The 14,989-nt window shown below is 36.2% G+C and overlaps 1 protein-coding gene across 2 annotated transcripts in view; it reads left to right on the forward strand.

Moving 5' to 3' along the window:
• Window positions 1-6,078: 6,078 nt before the first annotated feature.
• Window positions 6,079-14,989, forward strand: part of chst11 (carbohydrate (chondroitin 4) sulfotransferase 11) — a 111,528-nt gene continuing 102,617 nt past the window's right edge. Inside the window, exon 1 of one of the 2 annotated variants that reach the window (XM_038294244.1) lies at window positions 6,079-6,454. In XM_038294244.1, coding sequence (XP_038150172.1) covers window positions 6,157-6,454 — 298 coding nt within the window. In that variant the 5' untranslated portion in view covers window positions 6,079-6,156. Of the gene's footprint in view, window positions 6,470-14,989 lie in introns of both variants that reach the window. The other variant, XM_038294243.1, reaches the window with a different exon arrangement.

Consider the following 14,989-nt stretch of genomic DNA (forward strand, 5'->3'; position numbering starts at 1 on the left):
CTCTACGCCTGCCGAAGACACAGACGTCCATCCCCGTGAACACTGGGACGCAACTCAATGGGAAAGGAAAGGATTCTGATTTCAACCGTTGCGTATATTAGCTGCGACATATGAATCAAGATGCTATGACCGAAAACATTTGATTGACAGATGACCGTTGATATATGATTGGCCGAATTTAGGTGTTCAGGCTGACGTAGAACTAACTGGCCTGTAGAAGGTAACGAAATAAAAAAAACACAGGTTTTAGGACAGGATTAAAAAAATATATATACATAGAATTTTTCTAACTTTTGGGACAATATCTTCTGATAACGACTTTTATATACATGTTTAAGCCAGAATGATTTGACATTTAAATATGATTTCCCTATGATTTTAAAGTCTCCATTAATTTAACTATAATAACTGGACTCTTTTCACTTACAGTACTTTAGATCAAAAGGGCGATCATGAAGGATCATGAAGTGAACTATAATAAAAACTTTCATTTTCAATAATTTACCTTAAAGCCAACTTGCTCTTCTGTCTCAACAGATTTCGTTTTAGATGTTTTTACATGGAAAACATTGGAGATAAGACATCTATGTTTGAAAGGTTAAAAAAAGGGCACTTGCTTAATGTTACCAGATTATTCACCAAGATAGATGAACTGCACATAGTTTCAACATGTACTGTACAATGAAGCTGCCGTTACTCTGGAAAACAGTTTAAAAAGAATTTAAACAAAGGAGGGCCTCTAAGGTTCACATGCGTAAAAATAGCCTCTAGCCAAACAGCCGTAGATCAACGGATAGGAACGCTCTCAGTCATGCTATGATGATGTCAACTTCTAAGGAGTGAATTTTCTTCTCTTATTGCAAAGAGCAGGTTCTGTTAATGGGAATGTGGAAAATACGCAATCCAGACATTTTTTTTTTTACAGCAGCAGCACTGCTGTTTTCTCATTTATTTTCTTATTTGTTATATCATATTTTACTAATTGTTTTTAGATTAAAAAAAAATATTTTTCATTTATTTTTTTCTTCATATTTAATTTTCCAAATTGCATTTTTTCAGATTGTATTTTTCAGATAAAATTCTCTCTTTACTTCTGGGGGCGGACTTTCCTCTGGATTGAGGAGCAAAGATGGATTTCTATTGGTCTATTGGATGCTGGCGGCGACTGTTGGTCACTGCGTGGATCATGAGTGAGCATTTAAAGAACATTTAAAATAAAGAGAATCTAATTTGGGAATTACAATTTAAAGACAATGCAATGAATAAACCTTAATCTGAAAACTTTTAATTTGTGAAAAAAAAAACCTTTTTTTTTCTTCATTTCGAACATGCAAGAGAAAAACAAAAAAACAATAAAACAATGTTTAAAAACATTGGAGAGAAAAACAACAAACAATGTACCCTTCTTTCCTGAGTTGTGCGAAAAGGAGTAGGAAGAAGTAAAACTTATGTACTCCTACTACTTTAATTCTTGTATTTCTTCAATTTACAATATTTATAATTATGTTGTTATATTTATCCATATAAATACATACCTACATACACATATACATACATAAATATTTATACACATATACTTTCAGACATATATACAAATAAACAAAACAAAAAACACAAAACTTTCTACAATGCTTTCTAAAATGTTTGGGCATTGCTTTAGGTTCTCATTCAGTTTGTTCCACAATTTAACTCTGCAAATTGATAAACATAATCTTTTTCTTGTTGTTCTACATCTATTATTAAACTTGAATATAGAACTTTTGTCAAAGAAGTAAAATCTGAAAAAAGGAAGAAAGTCCCTCTTAGAGTAATTTGTTTCACCGAAGAATTTTTATTTCTTTATTTTATATTTAGTTTCCATTTCCAAAATCTGTTGTTTGCTTTCAACAACATCTGAACAAAATTTAACTCACTGATTGATCTGTGTTTGTTGTAAAGCCTGTTATAAATAAAATTTGACTGGTTGATTGACAGAACCAGATTCATCAAAACAGCTTCATTATAATAATATAATTATAATAGTGAGAATGGGGATGGAAGCCAGAGAGGCAGAGAACACCATCAAGCATGGGCGAAATTTTAATTTTCAGAAGTATGGGTGGTGGAAGTCTTTTTTAATATAACTAACTTCAGCGTCTTTGACCGTCCAATCACAGACCAGATTCAGTGATATTTCTCTCCAGGATGGAGTCACAGCCAAACAGGAACAGACCAGATGAAGCTACTATGAGAAAAAGCAGAGAGAGCAGAACGTTAGAGATTGAACTAACAGATTCTGCAGAGTGGGAGAATAGAGATAGAATGAAGCAGAATGATGAAAAAGGGGTCCCTATGTCCTCCAGCAGTCTATGCCTATAGCAGCATAACTATAGAGATAGCTCAGGATAACCTGAGCCACTCTAACTCTATTGAGAAGCACGTAGACATTACATTTTAGACCTTCAGAAAAAAGGATATTGTATATATCTTTTAATAATAAGTTTTTTTTTAGCAGACCTCTAGTTGGAGCTGATAGACTGGATACAAACGGTGTTATGTAGCGCTGTGGTGTAGCAAATAACAATCTCAAAAATTAAAACTATTAGTAGGGACATTAATGCTGCAGAGCAGCCAAGTGAATAGAGCCTTTATGGATTCTCAGTTCAGTTTGTTATCAACAAAAGTCAGACATGGTTTAGAGTTGCTGCTGTGACTGTAAACCGTTTTCAACAACACGATGGCAGAAACACCAAACAATGCATCACATTATGATTGATCTGGTATTCTTGGCTAAGATTATTGGAAATCATTACTGTCTCTTGTTTTTCTACAGAACTGTGAAAATGTGAATGTTCTTAATTTTTATGTTTCCTCACTGATTGGCAGAAACCAGGAAATAACAGTGAATTTAGCTTAAACAGTTAAATACTGCAAGTAGAAATCATTGCTATTATAACAGATTGTGATAATTGAACCTTGGCCAGGACTCCCTTAAAAAAGAGGTATTTTAATCTCCATGGGATTTTTTTCCCTGGTTAAATGAAGGTTAAATAAGAAAAACAAAAAATGTTTCTGGAACTATAATAAGACCTGAGAAGGGCAGATGGTGTGGAGATCTACAGAAAAACTAAATGCATCAATGAAATACATTTTAAAACAGTATTTATTTCTGTTTTGTGTGGAATTATAGTAAATAAGTACAATCCATTGTTATTTTAGCAGCTGGCTTATAAAGGTGAGTCCCAGCTGTATCCTACATGCTTCTGCCTTTGAAATCAGTGGAAAGGAAGCGATGGTCTGGACCTGGTCCCTCTGAAATGGGTCTAGAACTATAACCAACTATCTGTTGATTATAAAAAGTAATCCGTGTTGCTTTAATTCATCCTACTGTAATAATAATAATCTGAGATGCGGCTGTCAGGAAGTGGAGGTTGATGTTTCTTAGCCAGAAGAGCTTCAGGCCGTCCAGTGTCTGTCAGAGAAGCTCACTTAAAAAGAAAAGTACTTTTATTAGCAAAAATGTATTTTAACCTACTTTTTACACCTATTTAAGCTATATCTTTGTGCTGCTATGTTTCATACTTTATTTTTTATGACTTCTATTTTAAAAATTACCGGTTTCTCCAATCAGCACAAATACCGTTATATTTTCTGATACATACATTACCTACTCTACGGGTTAGTTTTTATACAATTATGCTAAAAAATAAAAATATAAAATCAGATTTTGGAAAAACTTTTGTTACTTTTCAATCTTGTTAGTTTTTTTTTTATTTCAGTACATAACTTTTTTTGATTTTTCTTAATTTTTTTTATTGAAATTTTTTTTTCATTTATTTTCTTTTTTATTTATTTCTTAGTAGTCCGTTTTTCCATTAATCAGTACATAACTTTTTTTCTTAATTTTTTATTGACATTTTTTAATTAGTTTTTTTTTTTATTTTTTCATTTATTTTATTTTATTTTTTTCTTAGTAGTCCGTTTTTTTCATTAATCAGTACTTAACTTTCTGTCTGAATGCAGAATTTTAGACATTAAATCTGATGTTTTCAGGGTTCTGCCCTCTGCTTGGGTTTATTTTTAGTTTCTGTGTCTTTGTAGTTTATTTCTACTGGTGCTGAGTTCTGTAGTTACTCTCTGCTGCCCCCTGGTGCTTGTTTTCCTTTCCCCTTGGCTTCCTTCTAGTTGTCCTGCCCACACCTGCTCCCAATCTGCTGATTAGCCTGCCTTGGTTATATTATCCACCTCTGCAGTCACTCAGTGCTGGTTTGTTGTTTTGGTGTCCCTTGTCTCTGGTTTCCCACGTGAGTTTCCCCTGAATCTTATTTTCGGTTCTCAATATTTGGCATTTCTGTATTTCTGCCTCAAATTTCCAAGACTCACCTGGGTATACATTTTGGGTACCATACCCACCTCTGCTAACATGCAAGGCCAGGTGCCAGTAGGAAATGAATGAGGCCTGCTCTTAGATATAGATGAACACTTGAGCATAAATACAGCTTAATTTATAAAATATGTTTTAGTAAGCATGCTCCTCTGGCCTGAATTATCCACACTGCAAACCTAGGAAAATGTTGTCAGTATGTAAAAATATGGCCCATAAATTTCACCACAATCAACAGATTAGAAAAACTCTTTCAGAGAATTTAATGTCACTGTTGGATGAAACAAAAAGGCTTTGCTTTCTACTTCTACCTGTTTTCTCTGCCCTACGTTCCCCCCTGGAATCGGCCAGAATAAAATGTTTAGACTTAGCTGTGATTTGTTTCTATTTATCACAAGTAGCTCAGCTCAGTCACTAGTCACTAATCCTTTAAGTTTTAAAATCTCTCACACAACTAGCTTAGAACATTTTTTTTTATTTCCATTTAATGTTATGCACGACAAATGCACTGCATTATAAAGTATAAATCAGACTAACCAGATCAGGCCAAGTAAAAAAAGAATATAAATAAATAAAACTCTTTGAATGAGAAGGTGTTTCCAAACTTTTGGTCTGTACTGTGTGTATGTATATATATATATATATATATATATATATGATCATTATTTACAGGCAGAGAACAAAAAACAAAAGCAGAACATAAAATATATATAGTAATGGAGGGGGTATCACGATTGCCTTGCTACCGTGATTCCTCGTGACCGCTTTGGGAAATGGTTCAGGAAGCGTAAGAACTTTGACGGGCATTTAAACAGCCTCAGTGTTCAGTCAAGATGTGGGAGTTTGTTGGAGAGTTGGACAGTGTTTGGATAGATTCTAAGAGTAGATTGGTTGAAAAAACAAACCTCTCTAGTTGGTTAAAACTGTTTAAGTTAGATCAAACAATGTAATTATCAAAATCTGAGCTAGCCGCCGGACACAGATGTAATTTTAATGTTAAGTATTATTGCTATCTGTCACCAATAGCCACCAGTGTTGGTAGAGTCAGCTGTAAGACATTCTTTCACTCCTGAGGTTGATGGTTAAAGACCTGTATTAGACTTTTGAAAGTTGCAATTTTACTTAAGTATTTTGGCTAATGCGACTATTGCTTTGCTCTAGTAGAAATATAGATTAGGTAAAAACACTGCCACATTAGATTGGCTCGTTTATCCAAAAGATTGGTTGAACACGCAACTTCCAACCCGATTAAAACCAAAAACCATTGAAAACCTAATGTTTGAATAAAATGACAAACACCTTTGATTTTAATCATCTTTGCCCAATTTGCACAAACACTTTTACTGCCTGCTTGAGCTTATTTCATTAAAATGGCAGAAAAAAAATAATGTACCTTCAATAAGAAAATATTTTATTATACTCACCAATCATGAACAATTGCAAAGGAACTTGAATAGAAAAAAAAAATTTGCAAAAAAGCCCGGATTTTATTACTAACTGTAGTTGTGCACTCCACCAGTAGGTGGCGTCATGTTCACCTGAAGCTTCATGAACTGTGGGGGGATCAATGAAGCAATTTGACCAAAAGGTTCAACGAGGCTTCATCCCAGCATCACTAATATATGAACATTGATGCTTTTATTTTGAAAGGTAGTCTCAGGCGTTTCTACCGTAACTCTTGTTGTTCGCGTGAAGCGCGTGCGATGCTGGCTGGGTGACCGCGGTAAATTGACTTTATTAAAGCACGTGTTTAGGTAAGTTTGGCGGACACGTGGAAGAGCTCATTGTGTCTGATGGGGGGGGGGGGGGAGGAGCCACCCCGCAGCAGCTCAGCTGTGGTACGCTCCGCGCTGGATGCGTTTGGCTCCACTGACCGGCGGATCATCCTCCTCATCCTCAGAACCACGCAGAGACCCCGGATCTTCCCTCTGGTCCCCCCCCTCCCTCCCTCCACGCAGCGAGCCGCAGCCTGCAGCCTGTCCGTCCTGATGAAGCAGAGTCTGGGCGAGCTGATGAGGATGAGCAGGATATGCCGGATGCTTTTTGCCACTTGTTTGGGATCCTTTATTCTGGTCATCTTCTATTTCCAAAGTATGTTCCAACCAGGTAGGAGCTTTTCCTTTTCTTTCTGCCACTTCCATGTGTTTGCAGCAGACAGACAGACAGACAGTTGGCACCCTGACACGTAGAGGCTCCAACCTCCCTGCTGCCGGATCGTGGATCAGGCGTCCGGAGCGCAGTCTCTGTGCGCTTTGTTCCAGTGGGGACTGATGTGCTTCCTCTCATCAGTGGCACATGGGCATGGGTGCGCTGACAGGGGGACAAAGCGCTGATTGAGGGGGGGCTTTGTCCTCTAAAAAGAAGGAATGAAATGTGATTTGGAGGAGGGAGGCGCTGCGGTTTGGACAGCGGCTCTGATCGGAGGAGCGCAGGCTGATCCCTGAGCAGAAACTCTCCAGGGAACATTTAGGATCATGTGTCTGTGATGAGAGAAGCGCCACACATCAAAGGAAACCTTCACCCCCCCACCCTCTAAATTCTGACTTTGTTGGTTTGTTTTGTTTCAATGAGGAGATCTGCTTAGTTTCTCTGCTAAACATCGGGTTTTTGTGTAATCCACGCCCCTGCGTGGAGGTGGCACAGCAGCGTGTCTGTGAGCTGAATGAAAGAAGGCTGTGCGCGCAGAGGCGCACATCGAGGGTTCCCCTCTGCTTGTCCGGATTTGAATTAAGGTGATTCAAAATATATTTTAAGAGACTCTGATTGTGACCCAAGAGGATAAGGGCCACTGAAAAACTAACAAATAGGTTAACTGTTTTTTAAGTATTATTTCTGTTTAATATGGGAAAAAAGTCAGAATTCTGAGATTAAAGTCAGAATTCTGACTTTAATCTCAGAATTCTGACTTTAATCTCAAATTCTGACTTTAATCTCAAATTCTGACTTTAATCTCAGAAATCGGACTTTAATCTCAGAAATCTGACTTTAATCTCAGAAATCTGACTTTAATCTCAAATTCTGACTTTAATCTCAAATTCTGACTTTAATCTCAGAAATCGGACTTTAATCTCAGAATTCTGACTTTAATCTCAAATTCTGACTTTAATCTCAAATTCTGACTTTAATCTCAGAAATCGGACTTTAATCTCAGAAATCTGACTTTAATCTCAGAAATCTGACTTTAATCTCAGAAATCTGACTTTAATCTCAGAAATCTGACTTTAATCTCAGAAATCTGACTTTAATCTCAAATTCTAACTTTAATCTCAAATTCTGACTATAATCTCAGAAATCTGACTTTAATCTCAGAATTCTGACTTTAATCTCAAATTCTGACTTTAATCTCAGAAATCTGACTTTAATCTCAGAAATCTAACTTTAATCTCAAATTCTGACTTTAATCTCAGAAATCTGACTTTAATCTCAAATTCTAACTTTAATCTCAAATTCTGACTTTAATCTCAAATTCTAACTTTAATCTCAAATTCTGACTTTAATCTCAAATTCTAACTTTAATCTCACAATTCTAACTTTATAATCTCACAATTCTAACTTTATAATCTCACAATTCTGACTTTATAATCTCACAATTCTGACTTTATAATCTCACAATTCTGACTTTATAATCTCACAATTCTGACTTTATAATCTCACAATTCTGACTTTATAATCTCACAATTCTGACTTTATAATCTCACAATTCTGACTTTATAATCTCACAATTCTGACTTTATAATCTCACAATTCTGACTTTATAATCTCACAATTCTGACTTTATAATCTCACAATTCTGACTTTATAATCTCACAATTCTGACTTTATAATCTCACAATTCTGACTTTATAATCTCACAATTCTGACTTTATAATCTCACAATTCTGACTTTATAATCTCACAATTCTGACTTTAATCTCACAATTCTAACTTTAATCTCAGAATTCTGACTTTAATCTGAGAATTGTGGATGTTAATGTAGATGGGCACCATGAAGGCAAAGATGGGAGTAGTTTGGGAGGAACAGGAATACATTGGTGGAAAATGATGGAATTAGGAGACTTTTTCTGTCCCTGAGGGTCCCTGCTGATGCTATTTGATTAATGGAAGATCAGAAGATGATTAGAACATGAAAGCTCGTCTCTAAAACAGACATGGATACAGCTTGATGCTAACATGTCAGAATTCAGACTTTTTTTCTCACTATACTGAAATAAAATTTAAAAATCAGTTAACCCTTTTTATATTCAGTGGCCCTAATCGTCTTCCGTAGACAAGAGCTCTAAATAAACACATATTAATATATATTTAGTTCAGTGCAATAAGAAAGGAGAGATTCAGAGGGAGAGGTTTCTCTGCTCAGATCAGACGCTCATTCTAAAACATGGTGGTGGCAGCATCATGCTGTTGTGAGAGTTACCCTCAGTAAAGCTGGGTCGTGGTTGATGGGGGGACCTGTTAAAGCAGAGGCTCCTAAAGAGGATTATTTTCACCATCATTTTGATGTAACACCACAGGGTGAACAGAGGATCAATAAATACGATTAATACATTTAACATTTATTTATGTATATGTATCTCATTGACATATGAAACAAACATTTGAATAATTAAATGTTCCAATAAATGATCACAAATCCATTTAAAATGATGATTTAAAGAATGAAATGTCACTTAAAAAATGTGTTTATGTGTAGATTCTGTTTGTTTATATGTAAAAATTTGTTGCGTTGTTAGTTTTGGGGCCAGAGACGGAAATATTTAGGGTGAAAAAGTCTTTGTTCTAGAATCCAGCGGGATAAAACCTTTATGTTCTAGAACGGTCCAGTCAAAGTCCAGAGAAATGTGACTCTTTGGTGGCTCCTTTTCCAGAATCATAGCAGCATTTATAAATACAGAAGTTGCTTTTATTTATTATTTTTATATTTTCACAAGAGTCTCTAACAGACTGTAATGGTACACCTGTTATTTTGTTTTAATCATTCAATTGTTCGTCTTTCTTTCATAAAATTCCAAACTTTTATTAAAGAAAATCAGTTTCCGCTCCTTGGAAAAGAGAAAAAGAAGATTTTCCTTTTGTTCAAAAATCTAAGACGTAAAAAATGTCGCATTACTGTTTTGTGCAAAAATATTTACGGTATATTTTAAAAGCAATATCTGTAAGGATGAAGAGCGTTGTTTGAGTTATTTTTTGGAAGGATGATGAAGGGTTGATTTATTCTGATCGGGAGCTTAACTGGGAATTAATTAAGCCTAAAATCACTTCAGTCCAGCTTAACGAGGTTGAGATGCAAAGAACGACGGACAAGACTTCAGTTTCTAGCTGTGCAGCTCAGGAAGAGACGGAGCCCAGAAAATCAAGTTTTGGAGGAAAATTTTTCAATTATTTCACGTTTTCTTCGCATTCTGGAAAAGTTTTTCTTTTAATCTCAATTTCTCCTGGTCTGAACAAAGTGGTTCACTCTTTCCATGAAGTTATGTGTCCTTTTAGATCCCACAGTAACATCTTCCTTATTTCACTTTTCCTTCCTGGTTCCATATGTCTCCTTTTTTATTATTTCTTTTTGTCTTCTTTTTTTCCTTCCTTCCTTCCTTCCTTCCTTCCTTCCTTCCTTCCTTCCTTCCTTCCTTCCTTCCTTCCTTCCTTCCTTCCTTCCTTCCTTCCTTCCTTCCTTCCTTCCTTCCTTCCTTCCTTCCTTCCTATGTTTCATATTTTCAGATTGAACAGAGCTAGCTCCTAATTCTCAGTCAGGAACTGTCATTAAAACTTTTTTTTTTTTGATGTATTTAATTGGATCTGGGCTGATTTCCTTTCCTGATTTTTAAAAATTTTTGTTGTTGTTTTTTTGCATCCAAGTGTTTTCAGCAGTTTTCCTGAGTTCCACAGGTAGCTTCAGTGGTCAGATGTTGGGATTTAAAGTGATTTAAATGGTGAAACGTAGCAGAGAACAGAGCAACGCTTCAGGCAGACAGTTATCAGATTAACCAGAAGCGCTGCCTTAGATCCAGGCAGACCTAGAGTGTCTAGATTTACTGGACTTTTATGACTCAACGGTTCTGCTGCTGCCGGCAGCGCAGACACTTATTATTTCTAATCCCCTGAAGGAAAATCGCCATGATGCTCCAATGTGGGAGGCTAGTAGTCACTCAGGAGAGCCGTTACTGTGACTGAAGAACCAGACTTTCTGTGGTTGGGAAGTTCTGTTTCTTATTATTCTGACATTTAAAGCAATCTTGCTTTACTTAAGTTATAAAAAGGGCTTGTTTTAATGGCATAATGTACTGTAGTCAAGGTCTGGCCTGTTGTTAGTGAGACAGATTTGCTCTGGTTTTTGTTTTAGTCCGATATTTCACCATTTGAAATATAAACAGCATAGACACCCCCTGAAACAATCAACCCAGGTTAATTCAGTTTGTTTTTTTATAGCACCATTGTCCAACACATGTCAGCTCAGGTCACTTCACAGAGACACTTCAACCAGACCATCTAAGGAAAACCAGCTGATTGCATCCAGTCATTGATTTTGCAGGATTCTCTCCTCCTGGGTGAACATGGCGACCGTAGATATTCTCTTGCAGTTTCTCATTGACTCCATTGCAATCCCTTACTGTGGGAATGCATGCAGTGACAGTGGATAGAAACAAAAAAAACTCCCTTTCAATAGATGGAAACCCCCAGCAGAATAAGGCTCAACTCTATCATCTACATTAGAGATCGAACTAACAGATTCTGCAGAGTGGGAGAATAGAGATAGAATGATGAAAAAGGGGTCCCTATGTCCTCCAGCAGTCTAAGCCTATAGCAGCAGAACTATAGAGATAGCTCTTCAGAGGAGAGGAGCCTGATAACTAAAAGATCTGCCTCCCATTCTACTTTTAGAAATTCTAGGAACCACTGACTGTTTGAAAACTAAAGGCTATATTTTAGACTTTAAAAAAGCCAGCTGGATTTACTGTCATTCACTTTTTTGAGTTTAATACAAATTGGTAAAGACCAAGAACATTTTGAAACTCCGTTACTTTATATTGGATGCAAACTGAAAATAAACATGCTGCACATTTTGTCTCTTTTATGGGCAAACCAAGTGCAAACACATGAATGTGCAAATACAAAAAGTGATGCGAACAAATAAACATGATGAATAAACACAAAGTTCACACCAAAACACAAAACGCATGCAAAAAAAATGTGGTGAAAAAGAGAAATACTGCAATTCAATAAAAAAGAGCGGCAAGTGCAAACACACTGCAAACACCTTAACTCCACCCTACATACTGTAAATGTGCTGAAAAAACAAAGCCTGCTGTAGAATGAATCTGATTGCATGATTTCTCCTTTGCAGTATCCTACCACTACGTGCGCGTTAGTCTCATTTCTGTGTTTGTGTTTGCTTATTTTTGTGAATGTTTCTTATTTCTGTATTTGCAACACGCATTCACCCTTTGGCCATTATACATTTGCGTATCCAGAAAGGAGAAAGTCATTAAAACCAGATTGATCTGATCCGTACATCCATGTTTATGATGTAAATTCAATAATTGAAATCAGTTAAAAAAAAAAAGGACTGAATTTGTTGAATTGGGAACAAGTTGGCCATCCAGAGGGACTAGAGAATAGAAGCACGTGTTCACTAGGGGTGTAAATAATCGTTTTGTATCGTTGCAAGGATGCAACAGCCGACGATCCGATGCATCGATTCATGTTTTTTTTCCCCCTCCGGTCTATTTTGATCCATTTGCTCCTGGATGTAATTCTCCTCCCGTGCTGCGGTGGCGCTAAACCTATTTTGCCCTCCTACCTGGTTATACTCTTACAGCAGTGTGTCGCAGTGAGCTTGATGCAGACATTTTTGATTTATGCTCAATATTGAAGCGTGGTCTGAGCTACACACTGTGGGTCTAGATACGGCCGAGGCGGCGAGGAAGTGGGGGCGAGTTTAGTCCGACGACGGAGGGACATGAGGGCCAAAAAGAGCGGAGATCCAGGTGGAAAAAGGGTCCCAGCGTTCTCGCGCATCTCGCTCTTCTAGCGGGTCAAACTTCACGAGTTGTTTTCTGCAATTTCGGTCATAAAAACAAAACAAGCCGGCCTCCTGTCTGCGGTCAGCTACAATTTGGGAGAGGAGCAGCGGAGCGTCTGTGGAGGGGGTGGGGCGTCTGGAGCCGAGGGATTGCTTTGCACTGATTTAATGCAGTATTTTTTGATGCAACTTTTCTACTTCTGTTATTTGTTGTTGTTTCTAAAAAAAAAAAATAAAAATAAATAAAAATATGCATTACGATATTACAGCTTTCATTGATTTATTTAAAACTTGAAACTTTGTTTAGCCTGTAAAATTAATAATAAAAAATAAATGAACCAATTAATCGAATCGTGGTGTATTCTTGAGTATCGAAAATAAACGAATCGTTGGGTCAGGAAATCGATACTGAATCAAATCGCCATGATGGATGTGATTTACACCCCTAGTGTTCACCACCGAGAACATTTATTTTAGGGCATCATAACCGACCAGTCTGTTAGACATCAGGTAATAGTATGTAGATTTTGTATGGTGTGAATTTAGTTCCTTTTTATATGAGGGGCCGTTTAGGACAGAAACTATTTTTCCTCTCACGTACACCAATAAAACCATGCACACACCTCAGTAGACACACACACACTCTAAAAAAAAACTATGTTTTCCTCTCAAACACACTACTATGACATGCACACATCACAGTAGAAACACTAAAATTGAATACATGTCTTATGTGTGTGTGTGCACTAATACTAGACTGTATGAGAGGGCATAAGTGTGTGTGTGTGCACTAATACTAGACTAAATGAGAGGATATACATATGTTTGTGTGTGTGCGCATATGTGTGTGTGTGTGTGTGTGTGTGCGCGCGCGCGCGTGTGTGTATGTGACTGATATCGTAGCAGACTGAATGAGAGGCTTGTACTTGTGTGTGAGAGTTCAACCTGTCACGGAAGAGGCGGGGCAAATTGGCTAGCGCATGCGTGGAACCCAAACTGAGCAATATAATGTAAAACGGGGTGGGCAATAGGGGGCAGCACACAAGCCAGTTACCTGCTGAGCCAACAATAATGAGCTTCCGAGAAGAAGACATAGCATGGCTGATACAAAACCTGAAAATTATAGACCAATTGCATTAACCTCAAATATTTGTAAAATAATGGAGAAAATGAATTTTGAAAGAATGATTTATTATATAGAATCTAATGGATATTTATCAAAATATCAAAGTGGTTTTAGGATGGGTAGGAATACTATGGATGCAGTTTTGAGTTTGGAATTTGAAATCAGAAAAGCTCAAATTAGTAAAGAAAGTATTGTAGCAGTGTTTTTTGATATTGAAAAGGCAAATGATATGTTGTGGAAAGAAGGTTTATTAATAAAAATGTTAAAGATGGAAATTACTGGTAGGATGTATTGGTGGATCAAAGATTTTCAAACTGAAAGACAAATATAAGTTCAAATAGGTAAATATCATTCTGAGAAATATATTGCTGAAAATGGTACTCCACAGGGAAGTATAATAAGTCCTTTATTATTTTCGGTAATGATAGATGATGTATTTCAAAATATAGATAATGGAATGGGTTTTTCTCTTTTTACTGATGATGGAGCAATGTGGAAGAGAGGTAGGAATTTGGAATTTATTACTAAAAAGATGCAACAAGCAATTGTTAAAGTTGAATGGTCATTAAAATGGGGATTTAAATTCTCAGTGGATAAGACTAAAACAATGTTCTTTTCAAGGAGGAAAATTAATGATCGTAAATTAAAATTATATAATCAAGAAATAGAAAGAGTGAAGCAATTAAAATTTTTAGGGGTTTGGTTTGACGAAAGAATAACATGGAATATACACATTCAAAAAATTTTAGACAAATGCAAGAAAGTAATAAATATTATGAGATGCTTAATTGGTAGGGAGTGGGGAGCAGATAGAGTAGCTCTAAAGAATATATATACAGGATTAATTCGATCGGTGATAGACTATAGTATTGTGTATAATTCAGCAGCAGAGACAAATCTTGAAAACTGGATCGGATTCAATATCAAGCATTGCGATTATGTACAGGAGCAATTAAAACTACTCCAACAGCAGCATTGTTAGTAGAAATGGGAGAAATGCCACTTGCATTTAGAAGAGAGCAATTAACATTAAACTATTGGGCTAATTTAAAAGGTCATAGAAATGATCACCCAACCCTGCAAGTAATAAAACCCTGTTGGGAAAAAGAAGTAAAAGATATTATAAGTTTTGGTCGGACTGTGCAAGAAAAAATAACAGAATTCAAAATAGATCAGATTAGTATAAGCCAAACAGTTCCATTATCAGTTATACAACCATGGATAATTACAGATGCTAGGGTAGATTTTACTTTGTTGGAAAGAAGAAAGGATAAGGAATTCATATTAAACTCATATATAGTACAGGATTATATTAATCATTATTATTAGTATGTAAATTTATACAGATGCCTCTAAAAATATAACAAATCAAATAGGAGTAGCCTTTATCGTACCAAAATTTAATGTTAAAATTAGGAAAAGGATAAGTGATGGACTTTCAGTTTATACGGGAGAAATGATTGCAATATTATTAGCTGTTCAATAG

The sequence above is a fragment of the Cyprinodon tularosa genome, unplaced genomic scaffold (assembly GCF_016077235.1).
Source record: "Cyprinodon tularosa strain WSP-4 unplaced genomic scaffold, ASM1607723v1 ctg337, whole genome shotgun sequence".
Lineage (NCBI taxonomy): Eukaryota > Metazoa > Chordata > Actinopteri > Cyprinodontiformes > Cyprinodontidae > Cyprinodon > Cyprinodon tularosa.